Here is a 24773-nt window from a genome sequence, read left to right on the forward strand (position 1 = left end):
TAACAATGAAACAAAGAATAGACCATTTGCTGTTAGTCTTTGCTCAATAAGGTCTCCATTCACGTGATTCTTCTAAATCATGGTCGTCTTATAACGTCAGTATTATCTAAACTTAAGGATTTTAATGGAGAGATAATTAATATACGAAGTCAATCTTAAATAAACATTATAGATCATGATATATATATATATATATATATATACATATATAAAAAGGACCTATTAATTTATACATCTACGCTGATCATTTTTCAATCCTAACCTAACATTTTGTAAATAACATTCCCTAAGTTGACTGGATAAACATAAATAAAGATCGATGCATGTTAATTTTTGTCATTTTATAATACCCCATTTCTGAGAAATTATGTACTTTCCCTTAAAATTTTAAATTATTTTATTTTTCATCTTATTGTAACTGATCATTTAGTTCTTTCATTAAACAAAATTATACATCATGTATGATTCAATTATAGTTTGATTGAACCACGGCAAGAAAGCTGTTTACTTCTTGCCATGCAAGTTGATCAGTACGTCTATTCTCGTTGTAAATAATTATTTTTATCGTAAATAAATTCAATTTTCTTTGAAATGAACAGACAAATTTAGTATTAGTACCTAAGTTTCAAAGCAAAATTTGAGTAGCTTGCACCAAATAAATGTTTATGAACGTAAGTAATACAAATATCTTTAATTTCTTGTTTCTTTTAGACTGCTTAAGTAACACTAATGCAAATCATACAAAACACAATAGCTACGTGAACACTGTTCACTGAACAGCAGCTAGCAGGACCACATGCATCTTTATCATCGACGTTCATTTTCAACGAAAAGCCTCATAATAAATATTTCAGAAATTTGAGAGAGGTAATTTGAGAAGAATAAATATAGATAGAAGTTATTATTAAAAATATTTATTTTGTACTCATAATGTGATATTATCTAAATCATATATTTTTTAAATAAATATTAAAAATAATTAATTAAAAATAGTTATATAATAAATATAAAATATATACTATTATAATAATTTTTCTCTAATATTACTCATTTGAGAAGGAAGACCTTTCTCGATTCTCAGTTCTCAGCCAACCTGTAAACCCATCCTTGAACTGGCCAATAGTACTGTACCCATCCTAGCTAACTCTGTCAGAAAATTGATTTTAAGAAAAAAGAAACAATTATTCAACCGACAAGGAAAGCACCGAATGAAGGATGGCCATGTCACCATCAAATTAAACAACTTTATGATCGTGATACACCCTGTCTGTACACGTGTCATAAGCTCCGCAATAGAGGGAGCCGGGGAATAGGGCATGAAATTGTAGCACGTGTGCGTACCTTATAACGAAAGTGGGACTTTCAGGTTTCCTAGCAGGAAAGAGGGACAAGTACCTTTGTTGCAGCAGGCACGCACGCATTATTAATTCAAAAATTTTATGTATCGTCACTTGTGTACTAAGCTATTAATATAATTGTTTGTATCACTTTTTTAATATAAAATATAAAATAATTATTTTAATCACTTAAATCAGTGAATTTAGTAAAGAATACGTTAAAATCATTATAGGTAACAAAACTCAATTATTAAATAAATTAATCGAGTTTCATGTTCATATAAACTTCTTATATGTATGTTTTATAAAAGTAGTGTGTTGTTGCAAAATGAACATGAGATTTAGATAGTAAGTTGAGATAAGAAAATATAAAAATTAAAAATTAAATAAAATATTATTAATAGAATATTATTTTTAATATTATTTTTATTTTTAGATTTAAAAAAATTAAATTATTTATTATATTTTATTTAAAAGTTTGAAAAAATTTTAATGATTAGATGAAATGATCAATTGAGATCAACTCATTAATCTTTTACATTTTTCTTTGCGCATACACAGGCATATTACACATGCAAATGGCTAGCTATAGTACTGCATTATCAATATGGGAAGTTGGTAACCGATGCTGGAAGTTCGTTTGTTAGAGAATAACCTGCATGAATGAACAGGGAAATGTTCTTTAATAAACATGCTCATATGCTCGATATTACTAATAATTAATTAGCTCGATCTTAATTTGTAGATCTTCGAACTTCCGTACCAAAAATATAAGCTTGTAATTAATTAAACTAAATAAGACATTTCAGCTCATTTCCGCTTATCTCAACTTATTTCAACTCATCTTACTACTATTCATTACTATTCAACAACTTTAACTCACAAATCTCACTACTATTCATAATTCATTTCATTACTATTCACAATTCATTTCATTACTATTCACAATCCATCTCAAGTCATCTCAAATCATCTTCGAATCTAAACGTCTCCTAAATCATGCTTTCAGGCGGGAAAAAAAAAATAACCAAGCCTAAATGGACAGGCATTTCATTCATGATACCCAAGCATGTTCAAACATGTCTTTCTCTTATCATAGAAAAACAGCAGATCACGAGTACTTTCGGGGGAATCAAAGATGTCTCTATTATTTCAGAGCCAGTACTCAATCTTACACACGGTTTATGTGGACCGCTCAACATGCGGTACTGCTAGCTGCTTCACTGCAGTCTGATCACTTTAATTTCTCTACTTTATTTAGTTCCACATCATTTCCATGTTTAATTTCTGCAGGAAGGTAGCTAGCTAGCTAGGCCAGATTATATATACAATGTACTCACACTTTAAAGGAACATTTTCTTTTTCTTTTTTTTTTATCTTATTGGAAGATTAATAAACAAATTTAAAGTAAATATATATAAATCTTCATGTCCCATTAATTTATCATCAACAAGCATATTAATTATATAGTACCTATATATAGCAAGTAAAGTGAATACTTTAAACAAGAGGTGCAGTAATATTTTGGTGTGAAGTTTAATTTGACCGCTCATGATTGTTTGACGAAATTTGTTTTTACTTAGTGATTAAAAAAGTGATTTTAAGTGTATTGATATATTTTTTTATTTTTAAAAAATATTAAAAAAATTTGAATATAAAAATGAAAAAAAAATTGAAAAAACACTATCGGTCAAAATAAGCGGGCTACCTTGGGAGGTAGAGTAGTCTAACTCTTTGAAGTGAAATTGCTACAACCACAAAAAGATTCCATAAAACTAAACTCACATATTGACATGACTTCATATGATACATTAGATCTATTTTATAATAAAAATAGTTTTATAATTTAACATATGATATCAAGTCACTTCAACTTGTAGATTTACTTTTATTAAATTTCTTTGTGACTAAATCATTTCTTTGGAGCAAAATATAAATGCCATATATTGTAGAAAATTTCCTGTGGAAAACCCGTTACTTTTCATTTTTTTTGAAAGCTTACAATATAATTATATATACCATGAAGTAATTCAATTTTTAACTACAAATTTATGCAGAAAAATAAAGCGATGAAATTACCAAATTCAGACCTGGTGTTTGAATTGCCATTCTGATCAATAGGTAGTAGGCAGGACAATAATGCAGGAGAAAAGAATGAGAAAGGGATAGATTTAAAAGATTGAAAGATACAAGAGATCATTAGGAGATAGATAAAAGGAAGTTTTGCTTAATTAACCATTACTCCGATAATGACTGATCATACATAGATGCATACAAAATGTCTGCAAATAGAATCTCACCTCTCTACCCCTTATTTATTGTAACCATATCATATATATATATAGATATCGATATTGATATAATCCCTAGGTCAGAAATAACTCACCCACTAATTGTCATCAGAATTATCAGTAGTATAACCATTACAACTAGCCTTGTAAACTACAACCTTTTTCTTGGATTTATCCCCGATTTTCAACAAATTATTGGAATTTGAATATGGAATTAATAATGGGTTCACAGGTGAAATAACTTAAGAAAACACGTCGAAGCGGGAAATTTTATTACTGTTCATGTGGACAATAATTTCTCGAGGAGTGTTCCAACCAACGATGTTGTCGAGAATTTTAGGTATAAATCATGATTTTTGATTAGTTTCCCCGACCATATGGCATGGAACTTACCTCCACAAAATGTTCCTTGCCAGGCTAAACATGATCATATATATATATATATATAAGGATTTAAAGAAAGTTGTCTTTAGGTAATTTACCTATAGATGTAGATATTAACAAAAGGTTAAGTCCATGTTCTTCTTCAATATAGATTTCTAATTATCTAATGTCTTCTTTTCAGATCTGCCTCAGTACTTGACAATAATTAATGTACTCGAGTTTCTTCTGATCACTGCAGCACTAGTACTTGATCTTGATATTATTATATGGCCTTCTCATCATTTGGTACCTTCATACTGTATTGGAGCATATATATCCACACAATCTTGCAGGGATAACCAACTTCACCAGTTGGTTTATGGCTTATATATCTTCGTACTCAAATAATTTCTCGAATAGTAGAACTGATCATCAGCCATTCAAGAAATTATTCCGATTGAACACTATATATAATGAAATTTTGCTAAATCAACTTTAACAACAACCTCTCATCATGATGATCAGTCATGTGTTGGTTGACAATTGAATCCAATTCTTTCTATTATTTTTATATCTCTAATAAGGTAAAAAGAAGGAAGGTCTAACTCTAAGTTGTCCAATTAAAAAAAAGGATTGATGGCATATTTGAGTCATAGCACATGGTTTCATTAGACAAAACGATAATTTGTTCAACCTAAATGAAGTAGGTAGATTTTATATAAAGAAGATTTAGTTCATCATGTTTAATTTGATAAAGGTAGGAGAAGAACCCAATTCGACATTGATAAAAAAATTAGAGAAATCATAACCAAGTTAAGATGATATGGTTCAACCTATTCTTCTTTTGCCAAATATCTTACTATTTTCAAAGAAGTTGGATCGATTACACCCGTTTAGATTTTCATTCAAAAGTTCTTATATGTTTCTGCTTGCCCCCTTACGACCCATAAAAAATGAACTTGTTCATTTTATTTTCTTATAGGAACATATACAAGACCTGTCACTATAAAAAGAATAGAGGGAATGGCAGCATTAAATATGTCATTTTCAAATTTCACAATAATGATAATGCATGTCCTACTAATTAATTAATTAGTAGGACATGCATTATCATTATTGTGAAATTTGAAAATGACACATATTTAATGCTGTCATTCCCTCTATTCTTTTTATAAAAAGATTTAGTACCTATGCGAAAAACATGATTTCATCGACATGAAAGTCTAACTACATTGCATTACACGCCTTGAATTTCACTCCATCCAAGCTTCTTGAAGCTCAAGTCGTATGATGAGTTGCTAAACTTGTTTTGAAAATGCTTGGATTTCATCATTGATCTCATAATATATATAATTAGCCAACACTCAAACATTACGACAAAACATATATTAATATTAATCAATTGATCAAGACCACCCTTTTTCTAAGGAATTGTTAGACTTCCAAGGTTTTCAACTATAAATGTTTGCTTGAAGATAACGGCCACCTCCCTTAATTATTACATTGGATCGAGTGGGGTAGTACTAGAGCATGGGAATGAGTACTCCAAGTCTCCATGTATGGACGTACGTCTTGTTAATTAGTATCTCATTTTGCTAGGTTAACTAGGACGTCATTGAAGTCTTCGCGCGCTTCAACGGTTTATTTTTTTTCACGTGCCAATTTGATACCATCTTCAAGATCGAGGGAGTGGATTCTCAAACGAAATATGATGTCCTTTATTTGTATGGGCTTCCATGCATGTCTTGATGATGTACAGTGTACACCATAACCAAAAGGTCACCTTATAGCTAGGAGGAGGCTAATTATAGTCAAATAATCCATCTTGATTTCCACCATAATAGAAGTCAATGTGTGTTGAGAGGAGCATAGTGGAGAGATGACATTGACATGAAAAATCAAGATAATGTGGACGTTCATGGCTATTTTTTTCCCAGAAAATTTTACTCATCATCCCTATACCATGCACACACCAAACATGATTTTTTTTTTTTTTATTTATCAAATATGTCTTGTATAGATGATGAGTAGAAGAATTCATTTAATTTAGCAAGAATAAAACAAAATAAAATAAAAAATCAAGTGTACGTGGTGTGTGATGTAAAGATAATAAATAAAATGACTCATTTTTTTAATTTTCTAATAATGAAAACATGTACTATTTCTTATCTTCTAATTAGTAGTGGACAAAGGTCTTAAATATGGGCAGAATTATTCAACCCCACACACTTGTACTTGGCTACTTTTCAAAGGGATCTACACTTCCTCTCGGGAGAATGATCAGATTCCCACTATACTCATCAAGTGTTTTGTACAAGACTAACGAAAGGTGTGCAACATCCCAAACTTTCTACTGTAGGGTGGGAAAAATAAGAAAGAAAACGAAATTTACATAAAGGGTATTATTATACTCTTTTTCATTCTAATCTTTAAAATTAATATCTGCAACACACTTGGAGATCATGTGGCAAAATTTAAGTGCGTGTCATTTAAGTGAATGATAGAAGAAATTACTTAAAATGTGACACATCATCACGTGGGTATAGCACGAAGATTTCACCTTCTTCATGCTTGAACTAATTATATTTCTCTCCAACTATTTTATGGTACAAGTCGCAAAGGAGCATTATTTTAGTTGCAGTCCCATATGATCCATTAGGGCTGCAACCCGGCCCGTCACAATCAAGTTTACACCCGATCCGATCCGACCCGCTCTATTTATGGTGCCAAACCGAATCGACCCGACCCGATTAAAATAGATTTGGGTCGAACCCGTATGACCCAACGTTTACCAAACAAAAAAACACCTAACTTTTTGCACATTGATTTGTCTCAGATCTAAACCTCAAATTACAATATCAATCTCCATTGATCTCAGATTCTTCTCAATCTCAAGAAAAAATCCCAAAAAAAAAAAAATGAAAAGAGCAAACTTTGTAGAAGTCATTTGGATGCAGTCGTTTGCAAAAGCGGTAGTAGCAAACAAGAATAGTAGATATTCAGTCTTCCTCCTCGCCCTCATTCTCGACAATGTTGAAGTAAACATTCTTGTCCTTGTTGAAAGCAATCACCCGAAACCAATCCCTCACATTGCGCTTCTTCAAGTACTTGAGATACATTTTAGAGAAGTTGTTGTCAGAGGTAATAGAGATTTTGCTCTTTTTGCGGACGACGGTGATGGATTCACAGAGAACGTCGGCCTTGCCTCCGACCTTGATCCCTGGAGGAACTTCTCAAGTGAGGCAAGATCCATGATCTTTTCCTCAACCGGCTTTGCGTTGTCAATCACGAATGTGGCTCCCTTCTTCTTCCCCTTCGGTCCCACCGTTGTTGCCCCGCGACTCATTTTCACTATGATTCTTCACTCCACAGACACAAGAGATAAGGGAATGGTTTTTCGCTCAGGACTTGGAGTTGGGGGTGGCTCTGGTTTGATAAGTTTGTATTTATATTCGGACGGGTTGACACTAACGTAAACAACCCGAGTAACTAGTCGGGTTGGAAACCGATCAGATAACGAACCGATAAAAGTCAGGTCGGGTCATTTTAAACGGGTCCAACGGGTTTTCGGGTAATCTGCACAGCCCTACGATCTACCCTACGATCCATAGATCATAAGAAGTTTTGAAATAATAATATTGACTATTCCTTGGAAATTAAATAATATTGATCAAGGGCTTGTTTGGAAGATGGGATTGTTTGATCATCTCATCTCATTTCCTTCTTAAATATCATTCAAATATAAACATTTTTCAATTTTAAATTTTTAACTTTTTATCAAATCACTACTTAATCGTTATATCTTTCTCAAATTTTCAAACAAAACACAAAAAATAATTCAAATTTCAAAACAAAAATAATATTAAATAATTATATTCTAACAATATATTTTGATTTAACTTTTTATCTCCCATTTTTTTAAAAATTATATTCTAACTACAATTCACAAATTATTTCACTACTATTCATAGAATTCTCATATCATCTCATTCTCCAAGCATACATTCTCTAAGGCTTCCAAATAATATTCGATCTTAGAAATACATACATATGGAGTTATTAGATATGCAACTGATCTCTATTTTCTTTGATGATGCATGCTTGAATGCCACAATCAATAATATTCCACTTTCAAGTAATTTATATGTTTTTCCACGTAAAAGATTGATTACAATCATGGCGTGATCTCAAAGATCACGCGGGTAACACACATCAAATGTTGATGTTGAATGCAATATGGATGGTATTAAATGCTCTTCCATTTCTCTCTCTATTGGGATTAACATTACCTAGATTTAAAAAAAAAATGATAAATGTGACGTTATGAAATCAAAACCATATAATTCGAAACCTATAACTAGGATTTTAGAAACTTATCCTAAAATAGACCAACAATTCTGAATGATATCCATCCATACATCTAAATTTCTTAACAATATGATCATGAGTAATGTTACTCATCATCTCAATTCTCATCATCCTCTCATCATCTCATGATGTAGCATTATATGATTGGTGACTATTTATTCTATCTCACTTGTAAACTTATCATCTAATGCCACGTCATGGGATGATGAGAGAATGATAAGAAAATGGATGATGAATAGATTTTCTCATCATATTATATATATACTACATCATTATCTTACTTTCATTCCTTTTTATAAATGTAACACTTTCTATCGTCCTTGAATTGTCTTTTATTTTATTCTTATATATAAAAAATATATAAAAATAAATAAATAATGACATTTTATCATAGTAAGATAATAGTGCAGCATGTAGAATTTCTTTTTAAAATTTAAATTACTACGCAAAGTAAGAGTGCAAGATTAATGAAAAATTAAAATATGAGATTAAAAAAAAGGTTGGAAGTACAACTTCTAATAATGCTAGAGGTAGGGTACGTATTGATCCCAAAAAATTATTCTTAAAAGATAGTAAATCCGTACGATATCTTTTCCATTTTTTTAAAAAAGTATTTTTATGATTGCATAAACTTTTGTGTTAGTTTTCTGTTTGTAGAAAGGGAAGAAAAAACTGAAAGCAATTTTGACCCTCGATTGCATATAAAGTGCCGAGCAGGCGCACACAGCCAGATGGATCCTCTCTATAGTTAGTAACGCCTCTGCACTCTCCAGCTTTCCTCTCATGCACTAACAATATTTCTCTCTCCTTCTTTTTCTCTCTAAAATTCAATTTCAGTGACAGAGACAACCATGGTGGTTCTTTCTCAGGCAGCATTAGAGGACTACACTCTTATGAAAACATGCAAGCCCACCGGCAGCATGTTCAACGGAATTCCAGTGGTGGACCTCTCAGACCCTGAGGCCAAGACCCTCGTAGTGAAGGCCTGTGAATTTGGGGTCTTCAAGGTGGTCAATCATGGAGTTCCAATGGAGTTCATAACCAAGTTGGAAGCTGAAGCACTCAGGTTCTTCAACTTGCCCCAGTGTGAAAAGGATAGGTCTGGCCCTCCCCAGCCATTTGGCTATGGCAACAAGAGAATTGGCCCCAACGGTGACGTGGGTTGGATTGAATATATTCTCCTCCACACCAATAATCTCGATGACATCTCCCAGAAATCATTCTTCACTTTCCTGGAAAACCCAGAAATGTTCCGGTAAAACTAAAACAGAGACCTCTGTTTCTCCCTCTGGCTCTATCTTAATATAATATTTGACAGTTTCTTTTCCTTTTTCCTGATGTAGGGCTGATGTGGATCATTATGTTTCAGCAGTGAAGAAGATGGCTGGTGAATTGTTGGAATTGATTGCTGATGGGCTGGAGATTGAGCCTAGGAATATGTTGAGCAGGCTTTTGAGGGATGAGGAAAGTGACTCTTGTTTCAGAATAAACCACTATCCGCCATGCTTAGACCTCCAAACATTCAGTGGAAGAAACTTGATTGGGTTTGGAGAGCACACAGACCCTCAGATCATTTCTGTCCTAAGATCAAACAACACCTCAGGCCTGCAAATCTGTCTGAGAGATGGAACTTGGGTTTCAGTCCCACCTGATCAGACCTCCTTTTTCATCAATGTCGGCGATTCCTTTCAGGTGAATATTTAACCAAATTTTCTTGCTTTTTTTTAAATGTGCAAATTAAAACAAAGAAATCACATGTACACCAGCAAAACCTAACTTTATAATTATTCCTGCTATAATTAAGTGACTTCTTATGCCATCATTCTGGATTTTTCTTGGTTTTCATCAAGCCTGTCTGTCTATCTGTCTCTCGTTTTCTTTATGGGTTTCTTCAACTTTTTCTTTTTCTTTTTTAGAAATATACTAATTTGGATATGGGATTGATGCAGGTAATGACTAATGGGAGGTTCAAGAGTGTGAAGCATAGGGTTTTGGCTCACCATTCAAAATCAAGGCTTTCAATGATCTTCTTCGGAGGGCCACCTTTGAATGAAAAGATAGCACCTTTAGCCTCACTCATGGCAGAAGGTGAGGAAAGCTTGTACAAAGAGTTCTCATGGTGCGAATACAAAAGGTCTGCCTATAAGTCAAGGTTGGGTGATCATAGACTAGGTCTATTTGAGAAATCTGCCAGCCAATGATGCGCGCGGTCTATTTCCCCTCGTTTATGCAAAAGATTATGTTTTTTTTTCGAAGCTAAAAATAGGCTCGAAAAGTTATTCAACTTGCCAAAGATGGAAAACGAATACAATGTTCTTTAATGTTAATTTTTTCTTCAGTATCTTCACTTTGAATTCGTCTTCTATACTCTATTTACTTGATCGAATTTTTTTTTTTTTTTTTTTTAAAAAAAATAGACTTCATTCATTCATAAAAGTGAAGTTATAGCTATAATTTGATATATACAAGAAAAATCTCATATTACAAGTTAACTATTTATAGTTGAGACTCCACCAGTATATAAATTCATTTATAACCGATATGGTCTTAAATTTTATAACTCTTTACAGACAAACCGTCTCACACTTTGTCTAAAACAAAAATTTCAAATTACTTAATCGAATTAAACCATCATTTTATACAATTAAATGTTGTAAGATAAACATATTCTATCTGTCTCTATAAAATCAAATCATCTAATTCGATCAAACAATTAAAGAGAATATATATATATATATATATATATATATATATGTATAATTTACTTCTAAACCTTTCTTCTACCATTAATGCAAGGTTATCATCGTCGTCGTCGGTCATATCTTTTAACACATAGCAAAAAAAATGTGGAATTCAACTCTAAAGGACGGACCTCAAGCAGTTGAATCGTTGATATTTATTAATTAACAGTGGTGGTTATCCTTATCCATACCAGCTGGAGCCGGGAAATTACTTCATCAGCAGTTACTACGAAGTTTGTGTGGCTTTTATGTAAGCAACTCACAACGACCATAAGTTTCTTTTCTTGAAATCCATCATCGAGTGGACATAAAAGAAATTAAATATACATACGTCGAGTCTGCAATATTTGTTTTTCATAATGTTAGCACCGTCAACAGAACATAAAAAAGGAAAGGAATAGTAGAGCTTTGTGAAAAAAAACATTTTCAATCCATATAAAGATTTCAGAAGATAAACTCACAAATTTGTATAGTTTGATATCAATAAGTCATATTATAAAATTATTTTTAATTTAAAATAGATATAATATATCACATCAAATCATTTTAATTTATGAATTTATTTTTATAATTTTTTTGTGGTTATATCTATAACGCTCCACTGGAAGGAATGTCCAAACCACTTAGTTTATATTTTAAAAAAACTAGTCATTTATACAATTAGAATTTCATTAAAATATTATAGAGAGCAAGAATTTCTCATTCTCAATCAATATAAAATCTTATACACCTCCTACCCTTATCCTTATCATATGAAATATAACAATTTTGCCTTCTTAAATTCCCGACTCCCGACGTCCTCATCAGGTCAATCCATCATAAATGGTACAGTTCAAGTCTCACATTTCTAATTGAGATATATTTTGATATCATTTATTAACGTCACAATAGAAATTCCAAACCACTTGACTTACATTTCAAAATTAGGATTAATCAATGATACAATTAGATTAGTCTCATTAAAATATTATAAAAAATAAAATTTTCTCCTTTTTAAAAAATATAGAATCTCATACATCACCTACTATTATTTGAATTACAGTGTCACTTCTCCTAAAAATAGGATTAATCTGCTGTATAATTGCACAGCAATTAATTAGGCACATTATATACACACACATGTATGTGTGTGTCTGAGAATAAATATTTCTGCAGGTAATTTTATTATGTCAGATAATGCCAAAAAGAAGGAAAGGGTATTATTCTGAACTTACGGCCCCACATCTACGAGATTGGACTCGTAATATATCAGATTGATGAGAGGAAGTAATCTCCAGAACCATCATTTTCAGTAGTGTGAAAATAAAGATCACCACACAAATAAAAACATATGTTATTTGCTTCTAAATGCCATCAAACTTTATCGGATATTGCATGCTTATTGCTTTATACCAACAATAATCCGTACGTTTTCCTTTTCTTTTTCTATTTTTCTTGCTTGAGTTTGGAAAGGATTTGAGTAGATACACCAATTAATTTGGATTATATCAGTCCGCCCTTCCCCCACAAAAATGAAAGGGATGCAGAGAGAAGATTCTCATGATAGGGATAGAGCGCGATCACTCTCATCTACTAGTTTCTATTTGACTGTAAATATAATATCCAATCCCAGCCATCACTCTCTCTCTCACACAAGTATTGTTATTCAATGTTACCGACACAAATATCTTACAAACTGACGTGATTTAATATGATTTATAATATAAAAATAATTATATTATATAACGTATCATATCAAAATATTTTAATTTATAAATTTATTTTTATTTTTTTAATATTCAAACTAAACTCAATCTCCCCAGTTTTCTGACGTGGCATTTCATCATCATTTTAGAAAAAGAGTAGTGCTGCCTTTTGGCGAAACCAAACAAAGGAAGAACTGGTGATTGAGCAGGCGCTGGCCTCAATTCTATCTTAATCATGCCGCAAGCATAGTGGATTTGAGTTTTGACAGCCACAAAGTCATATTGTGACAGCGTAAAGTAGTACTAAAAAAAGCCATCGATGATATAAGTCCATTGAAGAATATTATAGGGATATATAGCATAACAATCAAAAAGCAATACATACAATAACTCCATTGAAGAATATATTCACATATAGCATCCCGTCGCACTTATATTTCGAGCCACATGATTTCTGGCCTTGTTTATCTTAATTATAAAAAAGTTTGAAAAATGAGGAAATTTTTTGTAAAAATACGTGCATCGATCATGCTATCCGATTTATTATCCGGAACTACGTACATAGCCATATATATATATATATATATGACTTTGCATTTGTCAAAATGATTCGTGACTTGAACCTAATTAACGTATCTTTTTGTGAAGGGGCGCGCATAATTTCTTGGACTAAAGGACACGTGCGTTAGTTTATAATATAAAGAAATGATATTTACAATCATAGAGTGAGTAAATATTACGTATTTTTTTTTAAAAAAATAAGTAAATATATATGAGATTCATATAATAAAAAAATAATTTTTTTAATAATTAGTCTATTTTTTTTCAAAAAAAATATTCGATATTTACACGATAATTATATCTAGTATTACTCTAACATAACTGCACGAGGCCAAAGGTCAGCGGCGAAACCAGAAATTCTACTTTGGGGGGCCCATATTGATCAATGCAATGACGATGATGATTGCATACATGCCTATGTGTAGGTGTATATTATACACTTTGTTATTCATAATTATAAGAAAATACGTTATAGACATAATTTAATTTTATATTCATTCAATTTATCAGAAATAATTTTTGGATTGTATATTTTTTAACTCATGTTTTCAAGTTTTTAAATTTTCAGTGGCATATTTTTGGTTTTTTTTTTTTTTTTTTTTGTATATATACTCATTTTTTATATTTTGGATGCAAAGATTATTCTTTTGATCAATAAAATATTATTTACTGATAAAAAATTATGAACTTTAAGAAAATATAGAAACTATTTTTTTCATACTTTTAAGAAGACTCAAGAATTTTAAAAATTTTCATATTTTTAAAAGATTTTAATAAGTTTTTAAATTTTTGAGAGATCAATATTATTTTTTATCAAATTTTATTTGAATTTAAATAATAATGATGATTTTTTTTTTTGGGGGGAGGCTAGGATAGCCTCAACGTGGTTCCGCCACTGTCAAAAGTGTTTGATATAACTTGATCATGAGTGCGTAGCACATATATGATAAATTATATTTATAGTCTTAAAATATGTAAATATCACACATTCTATGAACGTACTCTTTCTTAAATAAAATATATAATACTTACATAATTTATAACTGTATCTAATATTACTCATTTATTTTTGTGTAATCTAGACTAAAATATTTGTCTATATATGTAGGGCTTGAAAAATAAATTGAAAAATCAACCCGAACCGGTTGGTTCGGTCTGAGATCGGTTCTTTTATTTTAAAAACCAGTTAAAATTGATCCAGTTCTAGTTTTAAGTTTTTTAAGACCGGACTGAACCGGTTCGTATATATATATTTTTAATTAATTTTTAATATTATATATAATATTTTAATATTATATATACTTTTATATAATATATATAATTATATATGAAATAATGTTATATTATAATTTATAACATAAAATTTAAATCTTAAATATGAACATTTGTTTGATCATATGTTTTAAATATAAAGTATATATATTAATTACATTTTATAACCTAATACTGATATTATTAGTAATCTACTTTAAGTCTATATATAAATTACTATATAAATCACTATAATATTAGTTATACTAATATTATATCACTATATGATACCATAGTGATATAGTAATACTAAATTAAAATCACTATAACTAATACTAATATTTATATTAATACTAATAGTCTAATATAATTATACTTATAAATCACTAAAACTAATAGCTAGTACTAATATATAGCTATACTAATACTAATACTATTATATAGTTATACTAATCACCATAACTATATATATAATTAATATCATTATTAGTATAGTATATAATATTAGTAATAATTTAGTATCAATGTACGTATTATTATATTCCATAATGTATAACATATAGTATTAGTATCACTATATCGCAATAATATATATATAAACACTATATGTAGTAGTAACAATATAATAGTATAATATATAATACTAATATATATTAATATAATATTATAAGAGTTATATATTAAACTGAAAAATCGGATTGGAATCGAAAAAATCGAAATTATCGATTTAGAAGGATAAACGATACGGTATCAATTTTTAAAAATATAAAATCGATATATACCGGTTCGATTTTAAAATTTATTTAAAATCGGATTGAATCCAATCGATTATACCCTTATATATATATATATATATATATATATATATATATATATATATATATTACTTTGTTACTGCATTGCCGAAAAGAATAGGACAAAGAAGATTTCTAAACATTGGTTTTATGATATTTCTTTGTACAAACATCCTTTCATCATTTCTGTATTAAATTATCAGTAGATAAATAAAAGATAATAGATAATCATGTAATGACACTTCGAAAGATAATGAAATGATGGTAAGGCTAGTACATAGCTTGTTGTAGGATACCGCAAAGAGTCGGTGAAACTCAAGACAAATTACAATAGTGTAGCCGTAGGACAACTGTGGCGAGTGACATGAAATGGGATTTTTGTGAATAATGGTAGGATTGTTTTGAATAATAATGAGATATTTTAAATGGTCTATTTGGATATAGAGTTGATAATCTTATTTTATTTCATTTCATCTCATTTAATTTTAATTAATAATTTTACTATTATTCATAAATTATCTCATTTCATTTTATTATCTAAATCGACCCTTAATGATTTATGTGACTTTGAGAAATGAGAGAAAAAAAAATTAAATAAAAAATATTATATAGTTAAAATATTGTTAGAGTATAATTTTTTAATATTATTTTATTTATGAATTTGAAAAAGTTGAATTATTTTTTATTTGAATGTTTAGAAAAATTGTAATGATTAGTTTAAAAAAATTATAATAATTAGTTCGAAATTATTTATATTTAAGTGATTTTTAAAAAGGAGATAAGATAAAATAAAATAAAATAAGATGTGAATTTTAAAACGAAAACTTGTTCCAAACAAGCTTTAGCATTGGATTCTCCAAGTTGGACAAATTTTATATAATATATCACTTTTTGCCTTTTATCTATTCTACTTAAAAGTTAATCACACGTTGCTTTGTCCATTTATCTATCTATAATAATAAAATAACTTCTTTATTTTCAATTTCTTGTCCATCTATCCCACATTAGCTTCTTGTTTTTTTATCTTTTACATTTGGTGTGCATAAAGAGAAAATAATATTAAAAAAAGGAATGCCTAAACACTCTATCACTACAAATTTGTTTAGTCACTATTTCTAAAAGCCAAAAACCAAATGGTATGGCCAATGCAGGCTGATTTTGATCAATTTTAGACAAATTTTGACTACGGTAATTTTATGGTTTACCTAGTAACCTAAACTACTGCCAACGCTTTAGCATCATACTATCATTTCACTTTAATCATATTAAATAAGATGTGACATATTTATCACCATTAAATAATCATTTATTACATATTTTTATCATCTAATGATAATAAATGTGCCACATATTACTAAGTATGATTAAAATAGGATGAGAGTGTGGTATATAACATTACTCTTTAAAAAAATGTCCCCTTTTTTAAATTTAAAAAAAAAATAGTGTGGAGCTTTTTAGATTCTTTGGGCCTAGATTTAAGGCTTTTAACTTGGGCTTCATAAGAGAAAGTGCATGTTTGAGATTGCAGTGGAAAATATAATTTATAACTTTAGAATTTATAGTTTATAATTTATAAGTTAAGTAATAAGTTCTATTATTAAAAAACTATTTACTGTTTGGTAAGAGGTAACTATATGTTTAAAACACTTTCAAACATGTTACGTTTGTTTGAAAATAAATTAAAATATATATTTTTTAAGGTAAAAATGACGATTATTTGAATTTTTAAAGATTATAATCATATTATTGAAAATTTAGAAATTGTAATTATCTAAAAGTTATATGTGTATTTTCGTCCATTGATACTATTTTTAAAATTCAAATTACGTTCTGCATTATTCTGAAAATCACATTTGAGGAAAAACATCAAAATGATGTTTTTTCTCAAACTTATTTTTTAATTTATTTGAAATTAAAAGTACTTCAATATGTAATATCTAAACAATTTAATTTTTTATTAAATAATTTTAAGATTATTTAAATACTTTTTAAAACTCTTACGGAAATTCCAAACAACTTAATCAAGTTGACAAGACTTGTCACTTATATTGCTACTAAACCTCGAGGAATATTATATGAAAAAATGATTTGAGTATATTTAAATCGTGCAAGTTGGTATATTTAAATCGTGCAAGTTGGTATAAGTCTCTTGAAAAGAGTGTCTTATTTATTTTAGAAAATGTATTCTTTTATGGTTAGTTTTACTTAAAAAGAAAAAAAGAACTTACAATAATTGTATACAATTTATACGTTCTAGACCTACATTTAACATTACTCTATTATAAGATACGAAACTTTTATATTTTAAATTTTACAATTTATAATTGAACTCTAAAGAATCTTGATATGACTTTAAAGAACTCTCTTGTTAGGAACCTTAAAGTGGAGAGAAGAAAACACGAACTGAAGGAACTGAAGTGGGGAGCCTACAAAGTGAACTTGAAGGGAGAAGTCTGGAACTAGAAACGGCAACGTTTGGAGTTAAATCATGGTGCAACGCAGCGTTGAAGAGGAATAAAAGAGGAAGCAGATGTGCAGCGTTTTAGTTGGTTTTCATTATGTAACACGCAGCGTTTTGGTAGTTATAAACCAAAACGGTGCATTTTCAATTACTGTGAGTTTTCATTCAGCAAGTAGGTCATTTTATCTTACCTTTTATGGTTGTTAGAGGTACTGGTATAAAGAAAAAGAAAAGGACGTGTAGTGGGGGAGGAAAAAGGTGGAATCAAAAGTTGTCAGTAGTTGTAGCAGGAGAAAGGAATTGTCTCAAACAAATTCCAGCGTGATTTATGTTATGAATTTCAGCCTTCATCTTCATCCCTGTGTCTATTCATCATTTCATCAACAGTTTATGGGCATTTCCCTTACTGATCGCAACAGCCATCATACATTCTTATATCATTTCCTTATTACAAACAGCAAGGAATAACCAGGACCATAACAAGTGGTATCATTTGAGCACCGATCCTGACACAATCCCCTTCCGCACCCCCATCCATGACCATAGACAACCAACATATTGACAGCCCAGAAAACCAGAAAATATAACCCAGAAAAGCCACAAACAGCCATACAAATTTACCATCCAAAAACCCAGAATCTTGCAACCATGGCTGAAGCTACTAGATCCAAACAAATGCAACAGCAGATTGATGCCTTGGAGGAGAGCCACCTCGCTACCCAAACACGCTTCAACACCATTGATGAGAGGCTAGACCAGCTCAATGAAATGGTTCGAACCTTGGTTGCTCACCAGGGGAATATGGCACGGGACCTGCAAAACCATCAAGAGAACGAGCAAGTGCAGCAAAGGGGGCAAGCTCTAAGAGGTATTCGTTTGGAGTTTCCTCACTTTACGGGAGAAAATCCATCTGCTTGGATCTTTAAGGCATCACAGTACTTTGAATACCACCAAACAAACCCTGCCCAAAAACTATTATTGGCTGCATACCACATGGAGGGAGAAGCATTAGTATGGTATCAAGAGGCCTTAGATACAGCCCAGTTTGTGAGTTGGGAAACTTTGATGAGGGCTATGTTGATTCGCTTTGGACCAACTGCCTATGATGATCCTATGGAAACCTTGACTAGGTTGAAGCAAGTCACCACAGTAGCCGCCTATAAGGCTAGTTTCGAGTCACTCTCGAATAGAGTGAGAGGCTTACCCGACCACCATAAGCTGAGCTGCTTTCTCAGCGGCCTTAAGGATGAAATAAGGTTGCCTCTTCGCATGTTTAACCCACACAACTTAACAGCAGCCTTTGGCTTAACACGAATTCAAGAAGAATACCTTATTAGTGCTAAGAAACCAATGAAGTTCGTGGGGGAAAAGGGGCAATTTAGTCCCACTAACAACTATGTTTCGTATGGGAGTAGTGGTGCTACAGGAAGTAACAACCAGAAATACAGCCCTCTTATCAAAAAAGTTTTCTCCACGGAATGGGATGAGAAGCGTAAGAAAGGGTTGTGCTATCATTGTGATGAAAAATGGAACCCCAATCATATTTGCAAGAAAGCTAAAGTGTACCTCCTACAAGGAGTGGAGGATTTGGAGGAGAGGGAGGTAGGTGACGAGGAAATTACGGTTGCTGATTTACTTATTGAAGGAGACTCAAAACAGAAAGGGGTGGTGGTAGAACCCGAGATATCCTTAAATGCAATTACGGGAACGCCTAGTTCTAAGACTATGCGACTCATGGGGTGGATAGGGAGGACACAAGTGGTCCTTTTGGTGGATTCAGGGTCAACACATAGCTTCGTGGACCCCTCTATTGCTCAAACAGCCAAGCTGGTGGTTGATGAGTCAAAGAGACTTGCTGTCAAAGTTGCTAACGGACAGATAGTGCAAGGCTTAGGTTACTGCAGTAACGCCAAGATCAAGGTACAAGGTATATCCTTCTATCCCTCCTTTTATGTTTTACCTCTTGGGGGTTGTGATGTCGTTCTTGGCGTGGATTGGTTGGAGACACTTGGAACCATTGCTTGGAATTTTCATGAGTTGTCCATGAAATTTCTATATCTTGGGAAGAATGTTGAGTTGTTGGGACTGAAATTGGAAGGGTTGACCCTTGCTAAGGGGGGAAAATCAATGCTTACATCCATGCAAAGGGGGAAGGGGTTATTTTTGCAGCTTGTTAGTGAAACCAATGTGTTGAGGATCTCGGGTGGAGGAGATGAGGTGCAGAATCTGATTTCATAGTTTGCAAAGGTATTTGACATTCCGAAGGGACTTCCACCCTCAAGACCCCAAGACCATAGAATACCCCTTAAAGAAGGAACCCAACCCATTCCCGCTAGACCTTACCGTTACCCACACTACCAAAAGTCAGAAATTGAAAAGATAGTGGCTGAGTTACTTGAATCAGGTGTAATAAGACCCAGTTCAAGCCCCTTCTCGTCTCCTGTACTTTTGGTCCGTAAGGCGGATGGGAGTTGGCGTATGTGTGTCGATTATCGAGCACTTAACCAAGAAACCATAAAGGATAAGTTCCCTATCCCCGTTATTGATGAACTCTTGGATGAGTTGCACGGGTCGGTGGTTTTTTCAAAGCTGGATTTGAGGTCCAGATACCACCAAATCCGGGTGGTAGCCGAGGATGTGGCAAAAATAGCATTTAGAACTCACGAAGGGCACTATGAGTTCCTCGTGATGCCCTTTGGTTTGACTAATGCCCCATCAACTTTTCAAGGGCTGATGAATGAGGTGTTTCGACCTTATTTGCGAAAGTTTGTTTTAGTGTTTTTTGACGACATTCTAGTGTACAGCAGCTGCTGGACAGACCATTTAATGCACTTACGTGTGGTACTGGAAGTACTACAAAAAAACCAATTATTCGCTAAATTGTCCAAGTGTCAATTTGGGGTCAGTGAAGTAGAGTATTTGGGACACATAGTGAGTGAAAAGGGAGTGATGGCTGACCCACGGAAGGTGGCTGCTATGCTGGACTGGCCGGTACCAGTGAATGTCAAATCCTTAAGAGGATTTTTGGGGTTGACGGGATACTACTGGAAATTTATAAAGGGGTATGGAACAATTGCTGCACCATTAACGGATTTACTTAAAAAGCATGCCTTTGTGTGGAATGAGGCTGCCTTAAAAGCTTTTTAAGGGGCTGAAATTGGCTGTAACACAACCTCCGGTTCTTAGATTGCCGGATTTTACCCAACCATTCACGATTGAGTGCGATGCAAGTGGAAGAGGAATGGGGGCGGTTTTGATGCAGGGGGGACAGCCACTTGCTTATATGAGCAAGGCTTTGAAGGGAAAGGAACTCCTTCTCTCCACATATGAGAAGGAGCTCCTCGCGTTAGTAACGGCGGTAAGAAAATGGAGGCCCTATCTTCTAGGGCAGTCTTTTGTAATAAAAACGGACCAGCAGGCCCTGAAATTTTTATTAGAGCAACGTGTGGGCACCGTAACTCAGCAAAAGTGGGTGAGCAAATTAATGAGATATGATTTTGTTATTGCTTATAAGCAAGGCAAGGAAAATGTGGTGGCGGATGCATTGTCAAGGAAAGGGAATGAGAATGAAGTAGAGGGTGGATCCTTAGCAATGATAACATTTCCAACACCCGAATGGGTAGAGGAACTTAAGGCCAGCTACGAAGAGTCAGTCGAACTTAAGCAGGTCCTTGGACAACTAAAGGAGGGTACTGTTCCAGCTAAAAGTTATCAACTACAGCAGGGCTTGTTATTAAAGAAGGGCAGAATTGTCATCGCAGCAGACTCTCATTTAAAGGGAAGGTTCTGCAGTATATACATGATAATCCTATGGGAGGCCACTCGGGTTATTTAAGAACCTACCAAAGGGCGAAGCGAGATTTTTATTGGAAGGGCATGAAAAAAGACATAAAAAAAGTGGTGAGGGAGTGTGTGATTTGTCAAGCAGTGAAATATGAGACCTCACCACCAGCAGGGTTGTTGCAACCCTTACCCGTGCCTCAACAAGCGTGGACAGATATTTCTATGGATTTCATAGAAGGATTGCCCATGTCCAGTGGTTTTAATGTGATCCTAGTTGTTGTTGATAGGTTCACAAAATTTGGACATTTCATACCCTTGTCCCACCCTTACACAGCAGCTGGGGTGGCCAACTTGTTTTTGAATCATGTGTTCAAGTTACACGGTCTACCCCGCACTATTGTGACAGATCGGGACCCAATATTTGTGAGTTCTTTTTGGCAGTCTTTTTTTTCCTTACAGGGGTCAGCACTCAATCTCAGTTCTGCCTATCATCCCCAATCAGATGGGCAAACAGAAGCACTAAACAAATGCCTAGAGGGTTACCTACGATGCTACGCGGGAACTAAGCCTCAAAGGTGGTCACAGTGGCTACCATTTGCTGAATGGTGGTACAACACATCTTACCACACAGCCACTAAAATGACACCCTTCCAAGCCCTCTATGGTTACCCACCACCGATGCTACTATCCTATGTACCAGGAACTTCAGCAAATCAGACAGTTGACCAAACACTACAAAGCAAGGACCAGATTCTCAAGGTATTGAAGGAAAATCTTGAAGAGGCAAGAAATCGCATGAAGTTACACGCTGATAAACACAGATCAGAGAGAACATTTGAAGAAGGAGAGTGGGTATAACTGAGGTTGCAGCCATTCCGACAGAAATCCATTGTCCACCGCAGAAACATGAAGCTGTCTCCTCGATTTTTTGGGCCCTTTCAGGTGGAGAAGAAAATCGGTAAGGTTGCATACCGTCTCAAGCTGCCGTCGACTTCCCGAATCCATCCCACTTTCCATGTCTCATGCCTCAAGAGAAAGGTGGGAAGTTCGATCCAGCCACTGGCAACCTTGCCTCCAGTGGATGCGCAAGGGGAACTCCAACCAAAACCGGAAGACATTGTGGGGCGACGCTTGATAAAGGAAGGAAACAGAGGAGTTACCGAAGTGTTAGTCAAGTGGAGAGGAATGACAGAGGAAGAAAATACCTGGGAAAGGCTGTGGAAGCTTCAACAGAACTACCCACATCTTGTGGGCAAGATGCTATAAAGAAAGGGGAGAATGTTAGGAACCCTAAAGTGGAGAGAAGAAAACACGAACTGAAGGAACTGAAGTGGGGAGCCTACGAAGTGAACTTGAAGGGAGAAGTCTGGAACTAGAAACGGCAACGTTTGGAGTTAAATCATGGTGCAACGCAGCGTTGAAGAGGAATAAAAGAGGAAGCAGCTGTGCAGCGTTTTAGTTGGTTTTCATTATGTAACACGCAGCGTTTTGGTAGTTATAAACCAAAACGGTGCGTTTTCAATTACTGTGAGCTTTCATTCAGCAAGTAGGTCATTTTATCTTACCTTTTATGGTTGTTAGAGGTACTGGTATAAAGAAAAAGAAAAGGACGTGTAGTGGGGGAGGAAAAAGGTGGAATCAAAAGTTGTTAGTAGTTGTAGCAGGAGAAAGGAATTGTCTCGAACAAATTCCAGCGTGATTTATGTTATGAATTTCAGCCTTCATCTTCATCCCTGTGTCTATTCATCATTTCATCAAACAGTTTATGGGCATTTCCCTTACTGATCGCAACAACCATCATACATTCTTATATCATTTCCTTATTACAAACAGCAAGGAATAACCAGGACCATAACATCTCTTCACTCCATATTCCTAAATCTTGAATCTATCTCCGTCAATTAGGTGAATGACCCAATTGTCCAAAAATCGCACACCCAAGGTTATGATAAAGATCAAATCTTTTTTTTTTTTAACTTTTATCAAACTACTGTGTTGTAGACATTCATAATTTCTCTTAGATGTAAATTTATTGCGATAATTGACATTAATTAAAGCCTTTTATGATCTATACATATAAGAGCATTTATAGGAGAAGCCCTTTCTTACGCTCTGCTAGGGCTATGGCTCAACGTCACTGATGGCTGCCGCCGGGCCCATCTTGGGCAATCCGGCCCCACTTGCCCGGCTGTGATCCTTCGTGGATATGGTCTGTTAGACGCCGATGCCTTTTCCGGAAGTTGATATTCTTTTGAGGTCACCTAAGGTCCTGGAGGTAGAAATGTATGTCAGTTTCTCTAAGGAAGAAATACTCAGCTCTGCTTTTCCATTTAGATACTCTCATGTGCTAAAGTTCCTTCGCCAAACATCGTTGGACATGATACGAGCTTTTGTTCGGAGCCGTTGGGGCCTTCAATCCCAACCCGTGGTCTCTAGCATGCGGAAACCACAGAATGTGTTCCTCAAGTTTTCAAATGCCGAGGATTTCTTGAAGGCTTTCTCTCATGAAGCTTGTGATGTGGAGGGTGTCCCTTACCGTGTGTTTCAATAGTCTACCATGTTTAATGAGGAGCACGAACCATCTTTGGTTCCAGTCTAGATTGTTCTTCCGGGTTTGCCCCCAAACTACTATCATGAAGCTTTCATACGAAATCTAACACAACCGATAGGTTGGTTCATTAGGCGAGATAACGCCACACGATGTGCTACCAAAACGAATGGTGTGCGTGTGTATTGAGATGGATGCAACCTCTGTTCCTATTAAAGGTTTCTGGATTGGAGTACCAAGAAAAGAAGGAAGTCGCTTCCAAGAAATTTCCTATGAAACGCTACCTGCCTATTGCTGCAATTGTCAAGTGCAGGGCCACAATGTCTATACTTGCAAGAAAAATGCTAAAGGGGGAAAACCAAAGTAGCAGTGGGTTTCGAAAAACATGGAGGTGAAGGCAACACAAATTGTGGAAGAACCACATGTAATTCCTATGCCTGTATTTAATGTAGAGGTGGAAAGTATTTGCATTTTGAGGGAAAGTAACCATCAGAGTTTAACATTGATGAATGGAGAAGTTGCTAGAAATGAAAATGCTATGCGAGTGGAGGAAGTGGAGGAAGGAGAGATACAGAATGATGTTGGAGTGT

At 33.5% G+C, this 24773-nt stretch overlaps 2 protein-coding genes and 1 pseudogene across 2 annotated transcripts; 2 read left to right on the forward strand and 1 right to left on the reverse strand.

The window, feature by feature from the left end:
* Positions 1 to 6990: 6990 nt before the first annotated feature.
* On the reverse strand, positions 6991 to 7337 carry LOC108990239 (annotated as a pseudogene).
* Positions 7338 to 9120: 1783 nt separating this feature from the next.
* Positions 9121 to 10602, forward strand: LOC108990230 (gibberellin 2-beta-dioxygenase-like). Its single transcript, XM_018964121.2, has 3 exons — positions 9121 to 9614; positions 9703 to 10051; positions 10309 to 10602. Exons 1-3 carry the CDS (start codon positions 9211 to 9213, stop codon positions 10558 to 10560), a joined length of 1005 nt encoding a protein of 334 aa, XP_018819666.1. The 5' UTR covers positions 9121 to 9210; the 3' UTR covers positions 10561 to 10602.
* Positions 10603 to 18500: 7898 nt separating this feature from the next.
* On the forward strand, positions 18501 to 20999 carry LOC108990211. Its single transcript, XM_018964098.2, has 2 exons — positions 18501 to 20069; positions 20118 to 20999. Exons 1-2 carry the CDS (start codon positions 18501 to 18503, stop codon positions 20997 to 20999), a joined length of 2451 nt encoding a protein of 816 aa, XP_018819643.2.
* Positions 21000 to 24773: the final 3774 nt, after the last annotated feature.

This window comes from Juglans regia, chromosome 4, assembly GCF_001411555.2.
Source record: "Juglans regia cultivar Chandler chromosome 4, Walnut 2.0, whole genome shotgun sequence".
In the NCBI taxonomy this organism is placed as follows: Eukaryota; Viridiplantae; Streptophyta; class Magnoliopsida; order Fagales; family Juglandaceae; genus Juglans; species Juglans regia.